Consider the following 14,730-nt stretch of genomic DNA (forward strand, 5'->3'; position numbering starts at 1 on the left):
GACCTCAGGTGTCCTTTTACTAAGGTGTGCTGAAAAATGGCCTGCGCTAGTGTAGGCGTGTTTTGGACATGCGCAGATCCATTTTTCAGTGCGCCTGTAAAAAAGGCCTTTTTTTTGGCCAAAAATGGACGTGCGGCAAAATGAAAATTGGCACACGTCCATTTTGGGCCTGAGACCTTACCGCCACCCATTCACTTAGCAGTAAGGTCTCGCGAGTTAACCAGGCGGTAATTGTCAGCATGCATACTTTAGTACACACACAGAGACAGGCAGAGAATACAGAAGACCAGGATGGAGCCTAGGCCCCAGCAACTAAAGATGACTACTAGCTGGAGTGGCAGAAGCTGATGCAGGAGGACACCAAGTGATGAATGGAGGGTTTTCTTGGATCAGCAATGACCAAGAATCATGTTCTCTGGACTGGAAGTCAGAGCCAGGCCACTCTCTATGGTACTGGCAATTGATCAGACTATGTTTGAAACTGAGAGATGAATGAAGGCTTCCCCGAAATAAACACAGTCCCTTACTCTCCTCCTCTCCCTCTCCTCCTTAAGACTAACTGTGCTTGAGACTACTTAGGATAAACCATTAACTTTAAAACAGTTTTTATTGAACATTCCAATAAAGACACGATCAGTCACTTAATAATCAGTGCATTCAGTGTTTACGTTATCTTCACTATCTTCCCATGCCTCCTTGCTTAACTTAACATCAGTCTCTTATCTATAAATTAGACTGATCATAAAGACATGTACAAAGAGAGAATCTACCCAAGAGATTTTTTTTCCTCTGATAACCTCTTGTAATACCAACCAGTTACCAAATACCCCTCTCCTTATACATTCCCCCCTCCACCCCATAGAGTTGGGCCATTTTAGAGGTCTACACTGTTAAACACCATATTTTTCGCCTTGGCGGACAGGACAAACCATTAATAACAGGTAAGAAGGCTTCCAGCCATTGGTCCCTGCCAATCATTTTTGCAACCCTTTGCATGCAGGTGGAATGTAGAGAGTAGGAACGACTGCTTGGACTGTAGAAATATGAAGCTGCTTCTGCTGTGAGAAGTACAGAGAGAGGTCAGGATAAGAGAAGCAAGAGGAGGGAGAGGGTGAACCAACAGCATGCAGGAGAGACAGCCTGCATAACAGAACGGCTTGGTGCAGAAAGAAGGCTGCCATCTAGGCAAATGTTGTGCAGATAATGGTGGTGAGTTGGCTGCCAGCAGCAAGTGCCCAGAGTATTTATGATTAACAGAAATTTCAGGAAAATAAAAAGAAAAGCCAGTTCAAGCAAGGAAAGAGACTTCACTGACCTGTAAAAACAAACACTTCACTCCCCTTGTTATAGCCCTTTAACTAGCCCACAGCCTCTTAACCAGCTTATATCTACTGGCAGCCCTTTATCAAACCTAAGCACAATTATATAAAACACTGAGAGTGGATAAAATCAACTGTGGAAAGATTCTAACATTCCTATTGAGACTCTAATAACTGATAATATAAGAAAAAAAGACCCTATGTTTAGTTTGCAGTCCCACTGCACCAACAAAATAATCCCACCTCAATACAGTCCACTCCCAAAACACACACACTCATCACCACTATCCATACTCCAATCCATAAGACATGTTGCCATGCTAGCAGGTGCTCTGGGCAGACTGTGGTTGGGGCCTTCCTTGAAGGCACTAATTTTTCTGATGCGGCTCACTGACTGAAGACATTCTCCAGTGATGCATAAAAGCTCTGGACCACTGCAGCCATGGCATGAAGCACCAGTATACTCTCTCCCAATGTGGTGCATTGGCCTTATCTGGGTTTGATGCCACAAACAACTGCCTGCCTTTCCTGCCTCTGCTAATAATCATGAACCCCACTCCAAAGCACTCCCTTACATATTTATTTCCCACAATTCCCCCCTCACATCATACCTCCCTCTCACCAGGGCTGCCGAGGGGGGAAGAGGAGGCAAGATTCCATGGGCCCGGTCTCCATGGGGGGAGGGGCCCAATGCTGCTGCAGCATCAGTGAGGCTTCGGCAGAAGAAGGCTGAATTCATTGGTTTCCTGCTCATGGGTTGTCACGTTAACGTGTTGTCTTCTCTGCCGCTGCAGGTCCATCTTCCTGCCTCACTTGTCGCATCCTGCTTCTTCCTCCTCCTGACTGTGATTACTTCCTATTTCCACTTGCACCGCAGCAGGAAGAATCTGCAGCGGCAGAGAAGACTCGCAATAACCCGGTCCCAGACAGCACACAGCACAAGTGCAGCAGTAAAAGGAAAGAAGACAGACAGCGGTCCAAAGGGGAGATGCTAAGGTAGGGTTAAGGTCAAATTTGATAGATAAAATTACTTTGGTTGGCGGCAGATAGGTGTGACTGGGATTTTCTTTTTTACTGTTGAATATATGGTTAATTGGCATCTGGGGGATTCTTCAGCTCATATGCTACTCTCAGTGGAATGGCAAACCATAGGGGGCTCCTGTGTGATTTCCCTTTTGCCAGAAAAATTATGTTTTACCAATTTTTTTTCAGCAATTTTCCTTGGCCATATAATAAACTACAAGATTGTACGCCAGGGAAAGCAGCAATAATTACTTTGCTAGTACCTTGCTAAATTATTGTTATGCCAAATTTTTGTTTCTGTATAGACCAGATAGCTTTCCCCATTTCTGATATGGTGTCTCAGCTGAAGTTTCAGCAGAAGGCATCTGTGCCTCACTGGAAGTGGCCTGGGATACTAGCAGGCTTTTTTTCTTAAGAGAAGGGCGCCCATCTTCCGACACAAATCGGGAGATGGGCGTCCTTCTCTCAGGGTTGCCCAAATCGGCATAATCAAAAGCCGATTTTGGGCATACTCAACTGCTTTCCGTCGCGGGGACGACCAAGTTCACGGAGGCATGTCGGCATCGTAGCGAAGGTGGGACTGGGGCATGATTAAGAGATGGGCGTCCTCGGCCAATAATGGAAAAAAGAAGGGCATCCCTGACGAGCACTTGGCCAACTTTACTTGGTCCATTTTTCTTGCTACCAAGCTGTGAAAAGGTGCCCAAACTCAGCAGATGACCACCGGAGGGAAGCGGGGATCACCTCCCCTTACTCCCCCAGTGGTCACCAACCCCCTCCCACTCTAAAAAAAAACGTAATTTTTTTTTTTTGCCAGCCTCTATGCCAGCCTTAAATATCATACCCAGCTCCATGACAGCAGTATGCAGGTCCCTGGAGCAGTTTTAGTGGGTGTAGTACACTTCAGCCAGGCGGACCCAGGCCCATCCCCCCCCCCCCACCTGTTACACTTGTGGTGGTAAATGTGAGCCCTCCAAAACCCACCCGAAACCCACTGTACCCACATGTAGGTTCCAGATCCAAAGGGCTTTATTCTATCCTCATCCTTCTTGATCTATCTGCTGCTTTTGACACAGTTGATAACAGCTTACTCCTCGATACGCTATCCTCACTTGGTTTTCAAGGCTCTGTTCTTTCTTGGTTTTCTTCTTATCTCTCCAAATGTACTTTTAGCGTATACTCTGGTGGATCCTCCTCCTCTTCTATCCCGCTGTCAGTTGGTGTACCTCAGGGATCTGTCCTGGGACCTCTACTCTTCTCCATCTATACTTCTTTGCTTGGTACTCTGATCTCATCCCATGGTTTTTAGTATCATCTTTACGCCGACAACTCCCAGATCTACCTCTCTACACCAGAAATCTCAGCAGGCATCCAGGCCAAAGTTTTAGCATGCCTGTCTGACATTGCTGCCTGGATGTTTCACCGCCATCTGAAGCTAAATATGACCAAGACTGAGCTTCTTATCTTTCCACCTAAACCGACCTCTCCTCTCCCCCCTTTCTCTTTTTCTGTGGATAATATGCTCATCCTTCCCGTCTCATCAGAACCTTGGGGTCATCTTCGACTCCTCCCTCTCCTTCGCTTCACATATTCAACAGACTGATAAAACCTGTCGTTTCTTCCTCTATAACATCACCAAAATTTGCCCTATCCTCTCTGAGTATGCAACCAGAACCCTCATCCACACTCTTATCGCCTCCCGCTTAGACTACTGCAACTTGCTTCTCACAGGTCTCCCACTGAGCCATCTCTCTCCTCTTCAATCTGTTCAAAATTCTGCTGCACGACTAATATTCCGCCAGTGTCGTTATACTCATATTAGCCCTCTCCTCAAGTCACTTCATTGGCTCCCTATCCATTTCCGCATTCAGTTCAAACTCCTCTTACTGACTTACAAATGCATTCACTCTGCAGTTCCTTAGTACCTCTCCACTCTCATCTCTCCCTACACTCCTCCCCGGGAACTCCGCTCACTGGGCAAATCTCTCTTATCTGCACCCTTCTCTTCCACCGCTAACTCCAGACTCCGTTCCTTCTATCTTGCTGTACCATATGCCTGGAATAAACTTCCTGAGCCATTACGCCAAACCTCGTCTCTGGCCATCTTCAAATCTAAGCTAAAAACCCACCTCTTCGATGCTGCTTTCAACTCCTAAACCTAACCCTTCAACTGTCCCCTACCCCTGATATGTCCTGTCTATCCTAACCATTATCCCTTACTTGTCCTGTCTGTCTGTCATAATTAGATTGTAAGCTCTATCGAGCAGGGACTGTCCCTCCATGTTCAAGTGTGAAGCGCTGCGTACGTCCGGTAGCGCTATAGAAATGATAAGTAGTAGTAATATAGCCCTTCATCCCTTAGGGCTATAGTAGTGGTGTACAGTTGTGGGGAGTGGGTTTTGGGGGCTCAGCACCCAAGGTAAGGGAGCTATCCACCTGGGAGCAATTTGTGAAGTTCACTGCAGTGCCCCTAGGGTGCCTGGTTGGTGTCCTGGCATGTCAGGGGGACCAATGCACTACGAATTCTGGCTCCTACCACGACCAAAGGTCTTGGATTTGGTCGTTTTTGAGATGGGCGTCCTCAGTTTCCATTATGGCCGAAAACCGGGGACGACCATCTCTAAGGTCGACCATCTCAACATTTAGGCCGACCATCTCAAAATTTAGGTCGACCATCTCTAAGGTCGACCTAAATGTTGAGATTTGGGCGTCCTGACCGTATTATCGAAACAAAAGATGGACACCCATCTTGTTTCGATAATACGGCTTTCCCCGCCCCTTCGCGGGGCCGTCCTGCGAGGACACCCTCATGAAAACTTGGGCGCCCCGTTCGATTATGCCCCTCCACATTACTGCTGCCAATAGGTAATTAGTAGCCCAGATGACTGGTGATGATATGAATTTAAATAGGAAAGCTTGCTGGATCCAGTTCTTGGGACACACTGAGCCAGTTGAGTTTTCTACAGTGAATATATATGAGATAGATTTGCTTACATGCTAATCTGTTTCATGTATATTCATTCAGCATATCCTGAAATCCAGACTGGCTGGGTGAGGATTAAGGAATTGAGGTGGGCAGCCAGGCTGAGTGAGGGGAGGGACAAGCAGGCAGCTCTAATAATAAAAAAAAATAGTCCTGGAGACCAAATCCAGTCTTAATGTTCAATAAGTAGGGAATTTCAATGGAACAAAAATATAAAACTATGCACAGCTCTCAGTCTGCCACCTTCTAATTCTCTCCCAGTTTTGTCAAAAAAGTGGTTCTGTCAATATCAACATGAGCTATCAACATAAATCAGGATCTGAAAAATGTCGACAGAAGAAAAAAAAAGTGATGAAAAAGCTAAAAAGGGCAAGCAGTCTCTTCAGAGCATAGGATTTTCATTTGTAATAAAGATTCATTTGCAATAAAGAAGGTTCAAGATGATACTCACATGCCAAGTACATCAACAACAGTGCCAGTAAGATAAGAAACAGAGACTCAAGTGACATTTGAAAGCGAGTTGCAAAGTCCGGCTGACGAAGGACAAACTCAATCTGCTATTTTGCTGAATATAAGCATTGATACTAATATGTTTGATGCAGGAACTCTTACAAAAGAAATTCTCACAAACCAGGAAATAAAAGAAGCAGTAGAGAGAAGTCCTAAGCCCATATTTGTGAATTCTCTAGAGATTTGGAAAATCTGCAATTTCCAATGTCATTCCTGGAAATCAAGCTACAAAATGGGGATACTTGTACCGCGGGACTGGTTAGTGTGGAGTCCAGCTAAATAGGCACTGCGCTGTTTTCCTTGTCGCTTTTTCTCAACTCTCAATCAAAATGTTCATCCTACATTGTCATCAATTTCTGGCTTCTACAAAAAACTCAAATGGAAAAAACTATATGATAAAGCTCCAGAACACCAGGAAAGTTCAGAACACAAAAAATGCTATGTCATGTAGCGCACACTTAAATCTGGTCTGAAAACTGGTTGAAACATCGAGCATCATTTGCAGAAAGGTACAGAGAGTAAAGTGTATTTGTGGAAACAGATACTCTGGAGACTTCTTGATGTTACACTTTTCTTAGCAAAGAGAGGTTTAGCATTTAGAGGAGACAGTAATGTAACTGGAGGTTCAAATAATGGAACTTTTCTTGGCATTCTGGAGTTGTTAAGTTTCTATGATTCTCTTTTAAAGCATCACCTCAAGAAAGTGAAAGAATCACAACAAGAAGCTCATTCTTGGATGCAAGTTCACTATCTATTAGCTGACATACAGAATGAATTTATCAAGTGCTGTGCTGATCATGTTAGAAAAAAAAATTTAATGGAAAGATATCTGGCAAAATATTATTCTATCATTGTTGATGCCACTCCCGAATCCGCTCACATAGAACAAACTAGTTTTATTTTAAGATATCTTCTTTTGAAGGAGGAAACTGGATTATATGAGATTGAAGAGAGATAAGAATGGTGAAGACATTGACAATCTAATTATTGAGGTTCTTGGAAAACACAAAATTCCAATTTCCAAGTGTCAGGGTCAGGGGTTTGACATGAGTGGAGATTACAATGGTGCTAAAGCTCACATATTAAGAATAAATCAGTTGGCTGAGTTTTCACCCTGTGCTTGCCACAGTCTAAATTTGTGTGGAGTCCATGTAGCAGAAAGCAGTATTCAGGTTGTAACATTTTTTGGAGTTGTTGAAAAGTTATATTCCCTATTCATCTCAAGATCTCAAAGATGGGAAATATTTATAAAAAGCATCTATGGTTCATTGCATAGAATGTCAGACATCCGTTGGTCTGCAAGGGTTGAAAGTGTACGTCTTATAGTTGCACATCTGCCAAGTATTTTGAAAGCACTTGAAGAAATGGAAAATCTAAACGTTTGACCTGAGACCATATTTGAAATTGACAGACTACAGACATATCTGAAAACATTTCAATGTATCCTTATGTGCTTTCTCTGGCTTAAGATTTTGACGGAAATAGATTGAGAAAAAATATCCGCCAGAAGATGGAGAACTCTAGACGCCCCACGGACAACAACAAGAAATGAAATAAAAGTGGGAGGGCGACCAAGGATTCCAAAGACTGAAAGGATATATAATAGATTACCACAACAAAGTGTTGTAAGCAAAGAAATGTTTATTTAGAAATTGAAATAAAAAATATTCAGAACTCAGTATCAAACTTGAAAGTTATTACAGAAAATTGGAGTAAACTGGTTGCTGAAAATGTAGGTTTCAACAAGGAAGTTCCACAAATTAGAATTAGGAAAAGAAAAAGAATGGCCGATGAACCAGATCAATCAATTATATCTTAAATAGGAGGCAGTAAGGGCTCAAACGGTACCTTGATTGTAGCACCTCTTTGTGGGAAAATGTGGGATACAAATGCAGCAAATAGATAAATAAAATAAATGGCCAGGTGCTAATTTTGAACTTAGTGTCTGGCCATTATTGCTGTTAATGTAAAATTGGCTTTTTTGCAGTCACGTTAAGAGGTGGCCGGAGCTACATGCTACAGGTACCACCAGCCAGCTTCTTGTGCGCCTTCGTAAAAGGGCCCCTTAGGTTTTGTTCAACTTAACTGCATCTCTTCACAGCTTAGCATTCTACACTCCTTTATTCGATTTTTCCTTTACTCCTTTGTTTCACAGCTGTGTGCAGGTGGTAGCTTTTACAAAAAAATATAGAACAATTGTAACGATAATAGGTAATAAGGATGCTGGTACAATATCCCAACATAAACCAACAGGTATATATTTTAAATAATGCTATGAATTTCTGATATAAGCAGACATTTAAGAAAATTAGATGTTCTTGTGAAGATTTCAGAACCCTTTTATGCAGCATTGTTGCACAGCAGTAAGCTAGCAACATCAGTAAATATCCCCCAGATGGCATAGCAACACAATAACATAGTAGATGTCGCAGATAAAGACCTGTACGGTCCACCCAGTCTGCCCAATAAGATAAACCTATTACAAATGGTATGTATGCATGTTCTTGATTTATCCTTGCCATTTTTAGGGCATAGACCGTAGAAGCCTGCCCAGCACTGGCCTTGTTGTGAAATTTCTGAAGTTGTTGTCAAAACCCCCAAAAAGCTCCACTCCGGCCATCCAAATCTAATTCAGCCTCCATCAGAGCACAGACCGTAGAAGTCAGCCCAGCAATGGCTTTCCTATCTAATCTCCCCTAAGCTTCTTTGGATCCGATCCCTCTAAACAGGATTCCTTTGTGTTTGTCCCACGCATTTTTGAATTCCATTACTGTTTTCATTTCCACCACCTCCTGTGGGAGGGCATTCCAGGCATCTACCACCCTCTCTGTGAAAAAAACACTTCCTGACATTATTCCCCTTTCAACTTCAGTTCATGCTCTCTAGTTCTACCACCTTCACGTCTCTGGAAAAGGTTTGTTTATGAATTAATACCTTTCAAATATTTGAACATCTGTTCAATATCCCCCAGTTGAATAGGAACTACAGGCCTTATTCCACAAAGATTTTTGTCCGTGGGCATGGAGTTCCAAATGTCCTTTGTGAACAAGGCTCAATGTCCTGTACCTAAATATCAAGTCAAATAATAACAGCACTGATCACCACGTTGCATACTTTAAAAGATAACACAACAAGCCATGCCTTTACCTTTGCTCTCAAAGTTTCGTATACTGAGGATATCGTTGAGATCCTGGTAGTGGTTTTGTTTAATGTATGTTGTCTTCTCTGGAGTGTCCTGAAGTTGCATAGTAACCTCTTCTAGATCTTTGTCCAGCTGTAAAACAACAACAATCCATCATTATTCAGTCCTCCTGGAAACTAAATCTGTGTACAGTCATAAATGAAAACAATAATACACAGTATTACTATCACGCATTAGGTCCTACACTTTAGAACTAGGGCTGGTATAATGGTATAAGGCTTTGCACCTCCTCCTCCCCTAATTAACTTTTAGACCCTTTTGCCCTCCTCGACTATCATGATCACCCTACCACCACCCCTCTTAAAATAATCTGGGTAATTGGGCTATTTCAAAACTGCTCACCATCTCTGCTAGTAAAAATATTTCCTATTGTTTTGGGGGGTTTTTTTTGGAGTTGATGTGGTTGGCAGAACTTATTGTTTTTCTTTGACTACAGCTGCTCTTTGGGTCTCCCACATGCTGCTCTCTTAGGCAACTGCCTAACCTCGCCTAATATTTAGAACTGAGTTATAGCCGAAAGTGAAACTGGGTTATTTGTGGTGTATATACAGTGGGGGAAATAAGTATTTGATCCCTTGCTGATTTTGTAAGTTTGCCCACTGACAAAGACATGAGCAGCCCATAATTGAAGGGTAGGTTATTGGTAACAGTGAGAGATAGCACATCACAAATTAAATCCGGAAAATCACATTGTGGAAAGTATATGAATTTATTTGCATTCTGCAGAGGGAAATAAGTATTTGATCCCCCACCAACCAGTAAGAGATCTGGCCCCTACAGACCAGGTAGATGCTCCAAATCAACTCGTTACCTGCATGACAGACAGCTGTCGGCAATGGTCACCTGTATGAAAGACACCTGTCCACAGACTCAGTGAATCAGTCAGACTCTAACCTCTACAAAATGGCCAAGAGCAAGGAGCTGTCTAAGGATGTCAGGGACAAGATCATACACCTGCACAAGGCTGGAATGGGCTACAAAACCATCAGTAAGACGCTGGGCGAGAAGGAGACAACTGTTGGTGCCATAGTAAGAAAATGGAAGAAGTACAAAATGACTGTCAATCGACAAAGATCTGGGGCTCCACGCAAAATCTCACCTCGTGGGGTATCCTTGATCATGAGGAAGGTTAGAAATCAGCCTACAACTACAAGGGGGGAACTTGTCAATGATCTCAAGGCAGCTGGGACCACTGTCACCACGAAAACCATTGGTAACACATTACGACATAACGGATTGCAATCCTGCAGTGCCCGCAAGGTCCCCCTGCTCCGGAAGGCACATGTGACGGCCCGTCTGAAGTTTGCCAGTGAACACCTGGATGATGCCGAGAGTGATTGGGAGAAGGTGCTGTGGTCAGATGAGACAAAAATTGAGCTCTTTGGCATGAACTCAACTCGCCGTGTTTGGAGGAAGAGAAATGCTGCCTATGACCCAAAGAACACCGTCCCCACTGTCAAGCATGGAGGTGGAAATGTTATGTTTTGGGGGTGTTTCTCTGCTAAGGGCACAGGACTACTTCACTGCATCAATGGGAGAATGGATGGGGCCATGTACCGTACAATTCTGAGTGACAACCTCCTTCCCTCCGCCAGGGCCTTAAAAATGGGTCGTGGCTGGGTCTTCCAGCACGACAATGACCCAAAACATACAGCCAAGGCAACAAAGGAGTGGCTCAGGAAGAAGCACATTAGGGTCATGGAGTGGCCTAGCCAGTCACCAGACCTTAATCCCATTGAAAACTTATGGAGGGAGCTGAAGCTGCGAGTTGCCAAGCGACAGCCCAGAACTCTTAATGATTTAGAGATGATCTGCAAAGAGGAGTGGACCAAAATTCCTCCTGACATGTGTGCAAACCTCATCATCAACTACAGAAGACGTCTGACCGCTGTGCTTGCCAACAAGGGTTTTGCCACCAAGTATTAGGTCTTGTTTGCCAGAGGGATTAAATACTTATTTCCCTCTGCAGAATGCAAATAAATTCATATACTTTCCACAATGTGATTTTCCGGATTTAATTTGTGATGTGCTATCTCTCACTGTTACCAATAACCTACCCTTCAATTATGGGCTGCTCATGTCTTTGTCAGTGGGCAAACTTACAAAATCAGCAAGGGATCAAATACTTATTTCCCCCACTGTATATTGCAACGAATAGTATCTAAAATGCAATGAATAGTATCCAAAACCTCTGCCTTTTGATATCATAGATACTTCTATCTATAGTAAAAAAAAAAAAATTGGGCATGGAAAGGTCGGGGAGAGAAAAGTATGTATGGGGCGTGTATTTTGAAAGTCAGGCCTACTTACAACTGCAAAATCCCACGGAAGTACAAGAAACCAAAGAAGGAGTGGGAAATAACTCCAGAGAGTTGAACAAGAAATATTTTATTAAGGACGCGACAGAGATCTGTGCTTTGGCAACAGGCCTGCCTCAGGAGTCTCAAATTGTTCAGAAAAAACTATCTGATGGAGGTTTGAAACAAACCTTCGTAGTAAAGTGCCGTGACAAAGTGGTCTTAAGAAAGACCTTTATACTCAATAAAGAAACAGTGCATCGCGTTGCCAAAGTCCAAAATGTAGAATTTTACATAGATTTTGAAAGCACTTGCCAGAATCAAGGGACCATTGTCATTCAAAGATTTATGGATTAAGGTCAAGATTTTAAATCTAATTCTCTATACTACAGGTAGGCAATGCAGCTCCCAAGGTAGGAGTAATATGATCAAAACAGGATAAGTTTGCCAAGAGGTGAGCTGCAGTATTTTGACAAATTTGCAGAGCTTGTAACTTATAGGCAGGTAAACCTAGGTAAAGAGAATTACAATAGTCCCATAAAGGCATGATAATAGTCTGAACCACAGTTCTAAAATTAGAATGTGATAGAAAATCCTTCATTCTATGGATTAACCAGAGTTTGAAGAAAACCTTGTGACTTGGGAGTGGAGGAGTGGCCTGGTGATTAGAGTACCAGTCTTGACATGCAGAGGTGGCTGGTTCAAATCCCACTGCTGCTCCTTGAGATCTTGGGCAAGTCACTTAACCCGCTTTTGCCTTAGGTACAAAATTAGATTGTGATCTCTCCAGAGACAGAGTAATACCCAGTATACCTGAATGTAACTCACCTTGAGCTATTACTAAAAAAAGGTGTGAGCAAAATCTCAAAAAAAAAAAAAGACCACCACCTAACTTTTAGACCATTATTAAATGGAGAAAATCCACTATTTATGGACTAAGCAGTATGGAATGTTTTGTACATTTTTGGGATCTTGCCAGGTATTTGTGATCTGGATTGGCCACTGTTGGAAACAGGATGCTGGGCTTGATGGACCTTTGGTCTTTCCCAGTATGGCAATACTTATGTACTTATTGTGTATTTTAATTGCTTGGTCATTCATAAAGAAGAGTCAACCCACAAACCTAAACATTTCAAACAGTTAACAACTGGGCCCTTTAAATCATCTAATACTCTGCTCATTTAGAAAAGGCAGTTTAAGGAATAGGTTATTTTGTTTGTTTGTTTGTTTAGCATTTAAAGTTTCCACTACAGTTTCATAGGCTAGCAATTAACAAACTATTCTAGAGTTTACCATAGCATCAGTGTACAGCAGAGCTGATAGTCACAGGAAACCTCAGTTTAATCTCTGATTAAACCCCAGCCTGATCTCTGATTTATAGGCCCTTGAACAAATTAGAAGGCTAAAACATTAATGAGCCAGTAATTCATATTTAGACATGGAGGGGCATAATAGAAAGGGACGCCCAAGTTTTGCTGAGGACGTCCTTGCAAAACGTCCCGGTGGAGGGGCGGGGAAACTCGTATTATCGAAACAAGATGGACGTCCAACTTTTGTTTGGATAATACGGTCGGGGACGCCCAAATCTTGACATTTAGGTCATCCTTAGAGATGGTCATCCCTAGACTTGGTTGTTTCTGATTTTCGGCGATAATGGAAACCAAGGACACCCATCTCAGAAATGACCAAATGCAATCCATTTGGTCATGGGAGGAGCCAGCATTTGTAGTGCACTGGTCCCCCTCACATGCTAGGACACCAACCGGGCATCCTAGGGGGCACTGCAGTGGACTTCACAAATAGCTCCCAGGTACATAGCTCCCTTACTTTGTGTGCTGAGCCCCCTAAAGCCCCCCAAAACCCACTACCCACTACCATAGCCCTTACGGGTGAAGGGGGGCACCTAGATGTGGGTACAGTGGGTTTGTGGTGGGGTTTGGAGGGCTCACATTTACCACCATGAGTGTAACAGATAGGGGGGGATGGGCCTGGGTCCGCCTGCCTGAAGTGCACTGCACTCACTAAAACTGCTCCAGGGACCTGTGTACTGCTGTGATGGACCTGAGTATGACACTTGAGGCTGGCATAGAGGCTGGCACAAAATATTTTGAAATATGTTTTTTGAGGGTGGGAGGGAGTTAGTGACCACTGGGGGAGTAAGGGGAAGTGATCCCCGACTCTCTCTGATGGTCATCTGGTCAGTTTGGGCACCTTTTTGTGGCTTGGTCGTAAGAAAAACAGGACCAAGTAAAGTTGTCCAAGTGCTCGTCAGGAACGCCCTTATTTTCCATTGTGGGTCGAGGACGCCCATGTGTTAGGCATACCCAAGTTCCGCCTCTGCTACGCCTCCGACACGCCCCTGTGAACTTTGGTTGTCCCCGCGACGGAAAGCAATTGGGGACGCCTAAAATCATCTTTCGATTATGCCGAGTTGGGCGACCCTATGAGAAGGATGTCCATCTTCCGATTTGTGTTGAAAGTTGGGTGTCCTTCTTTTTCGAAAATGAGCCTGATACTCTACTTAGGTTTATAGAGAGGAGCCTATAAATAACAATACAGTGACGTTCTATACTATATTAACAACATTGGCTACTTTTAAGGCAGGTTATTTTATCACAGGTCATGCTATTATTGCACAGGGTCCCATTTTATGCTATGAGACACTGTGCTAAAATAGCACGACTTGTGGTAAAATAACCCATGTTAACAGTAGCCTATATTGATAACTTGCCTCCTCAGGCCCAATGATCAGAAGTAAACGTGGGCGCTAGAGTCTACTAGCACAATAGTGCCACCTGCATTTGCTCCTGCCTCATGATCAGAGCCAGCGAGCACAAGAAACGCGCTCGCCGGCTCTGACCACAAGTAGCATGCAAATGCATGCTAAACAGGGCATTACATATTGCTCCCCAATGCCCATCAGGCAGTGTGCCAAACAAGGTCACTGCTGCATGGCAAACCCTATACCAGCTCAGAGATGGCATTAAGGTTTGCAGAGCATTGGGGAGGAATGGGGAGCCCTGTCCAGCATGCATCATAATGCTAGCCGGCCTCCCCATCCCACCCCAGGCCAAGAACAACTCCCCCACAAGTGGATCTCCAGCCCCAGGCCCAACCCCAACAAAAGAGGCCCCCCCCAGACAGAGAGGGCTAGAGCGTTGGAGGTACGGTGGATCTCCGCTCCCCAGTGCCCCCCAGACCTCACTCTCCCATTACTGCAAAGAAACGGAGGAGGGAATAGCACTCCCTCCTCTTTCCAGTGGTGCCTCCAAAATGGTGGCACCCTGCCCTGCTCGGTGCATTCTGGGATACGCTGAGTTGGGCTTTCATATAATATAAGGACTGCTCTTATTTATTCAGATGTGACGTTTGACTTTTATATATTGACGTTTCTTA

The 14,730-nt window shown here is 43.7% G+C and overlaps 1 protein-coding gene across 1 annotated transcript in view; it reads right to left on the reverse strand.

The window, feature by feature from the left end:
- The window catches only part of GABBR2 (gamma-aminobutyric acid type B receptor subunit 2), a 1,273,589-nt gene that overhangs the window by 61,799 nt on the left and 1,197,060 nt on the right, over positions 1 to 14,730 (reverse strand). Inside the window, exon 17 of the mRNA XM_030209562.1 lies at positions 8,983 to 9,109. Coding sequence (XP_030065422.1) covers positions 8,983 to 9,109 — 127 coding nt within the window. The remainder of the gene's footprint in view (positions 1 to 8,982; positions 9,110 to 14,730) is intronic.

The sequence above is a fragment of the Microcaecilia unicolor genome, chromosome 1 (genome assembly GCF_901765095.1).
Source record: "Microcaecilia unicolor chromosome 1, aMicUni1.1, whole genome shotgun sequence".
Classification (NCBI taxonomy): domain Eukaryota; kingdom Metazoa; phylum Chordata; class Amphibia; order Gymnophiona; family Siphonopidae; genus Microcaecilia; species Microcaecilia unicolor.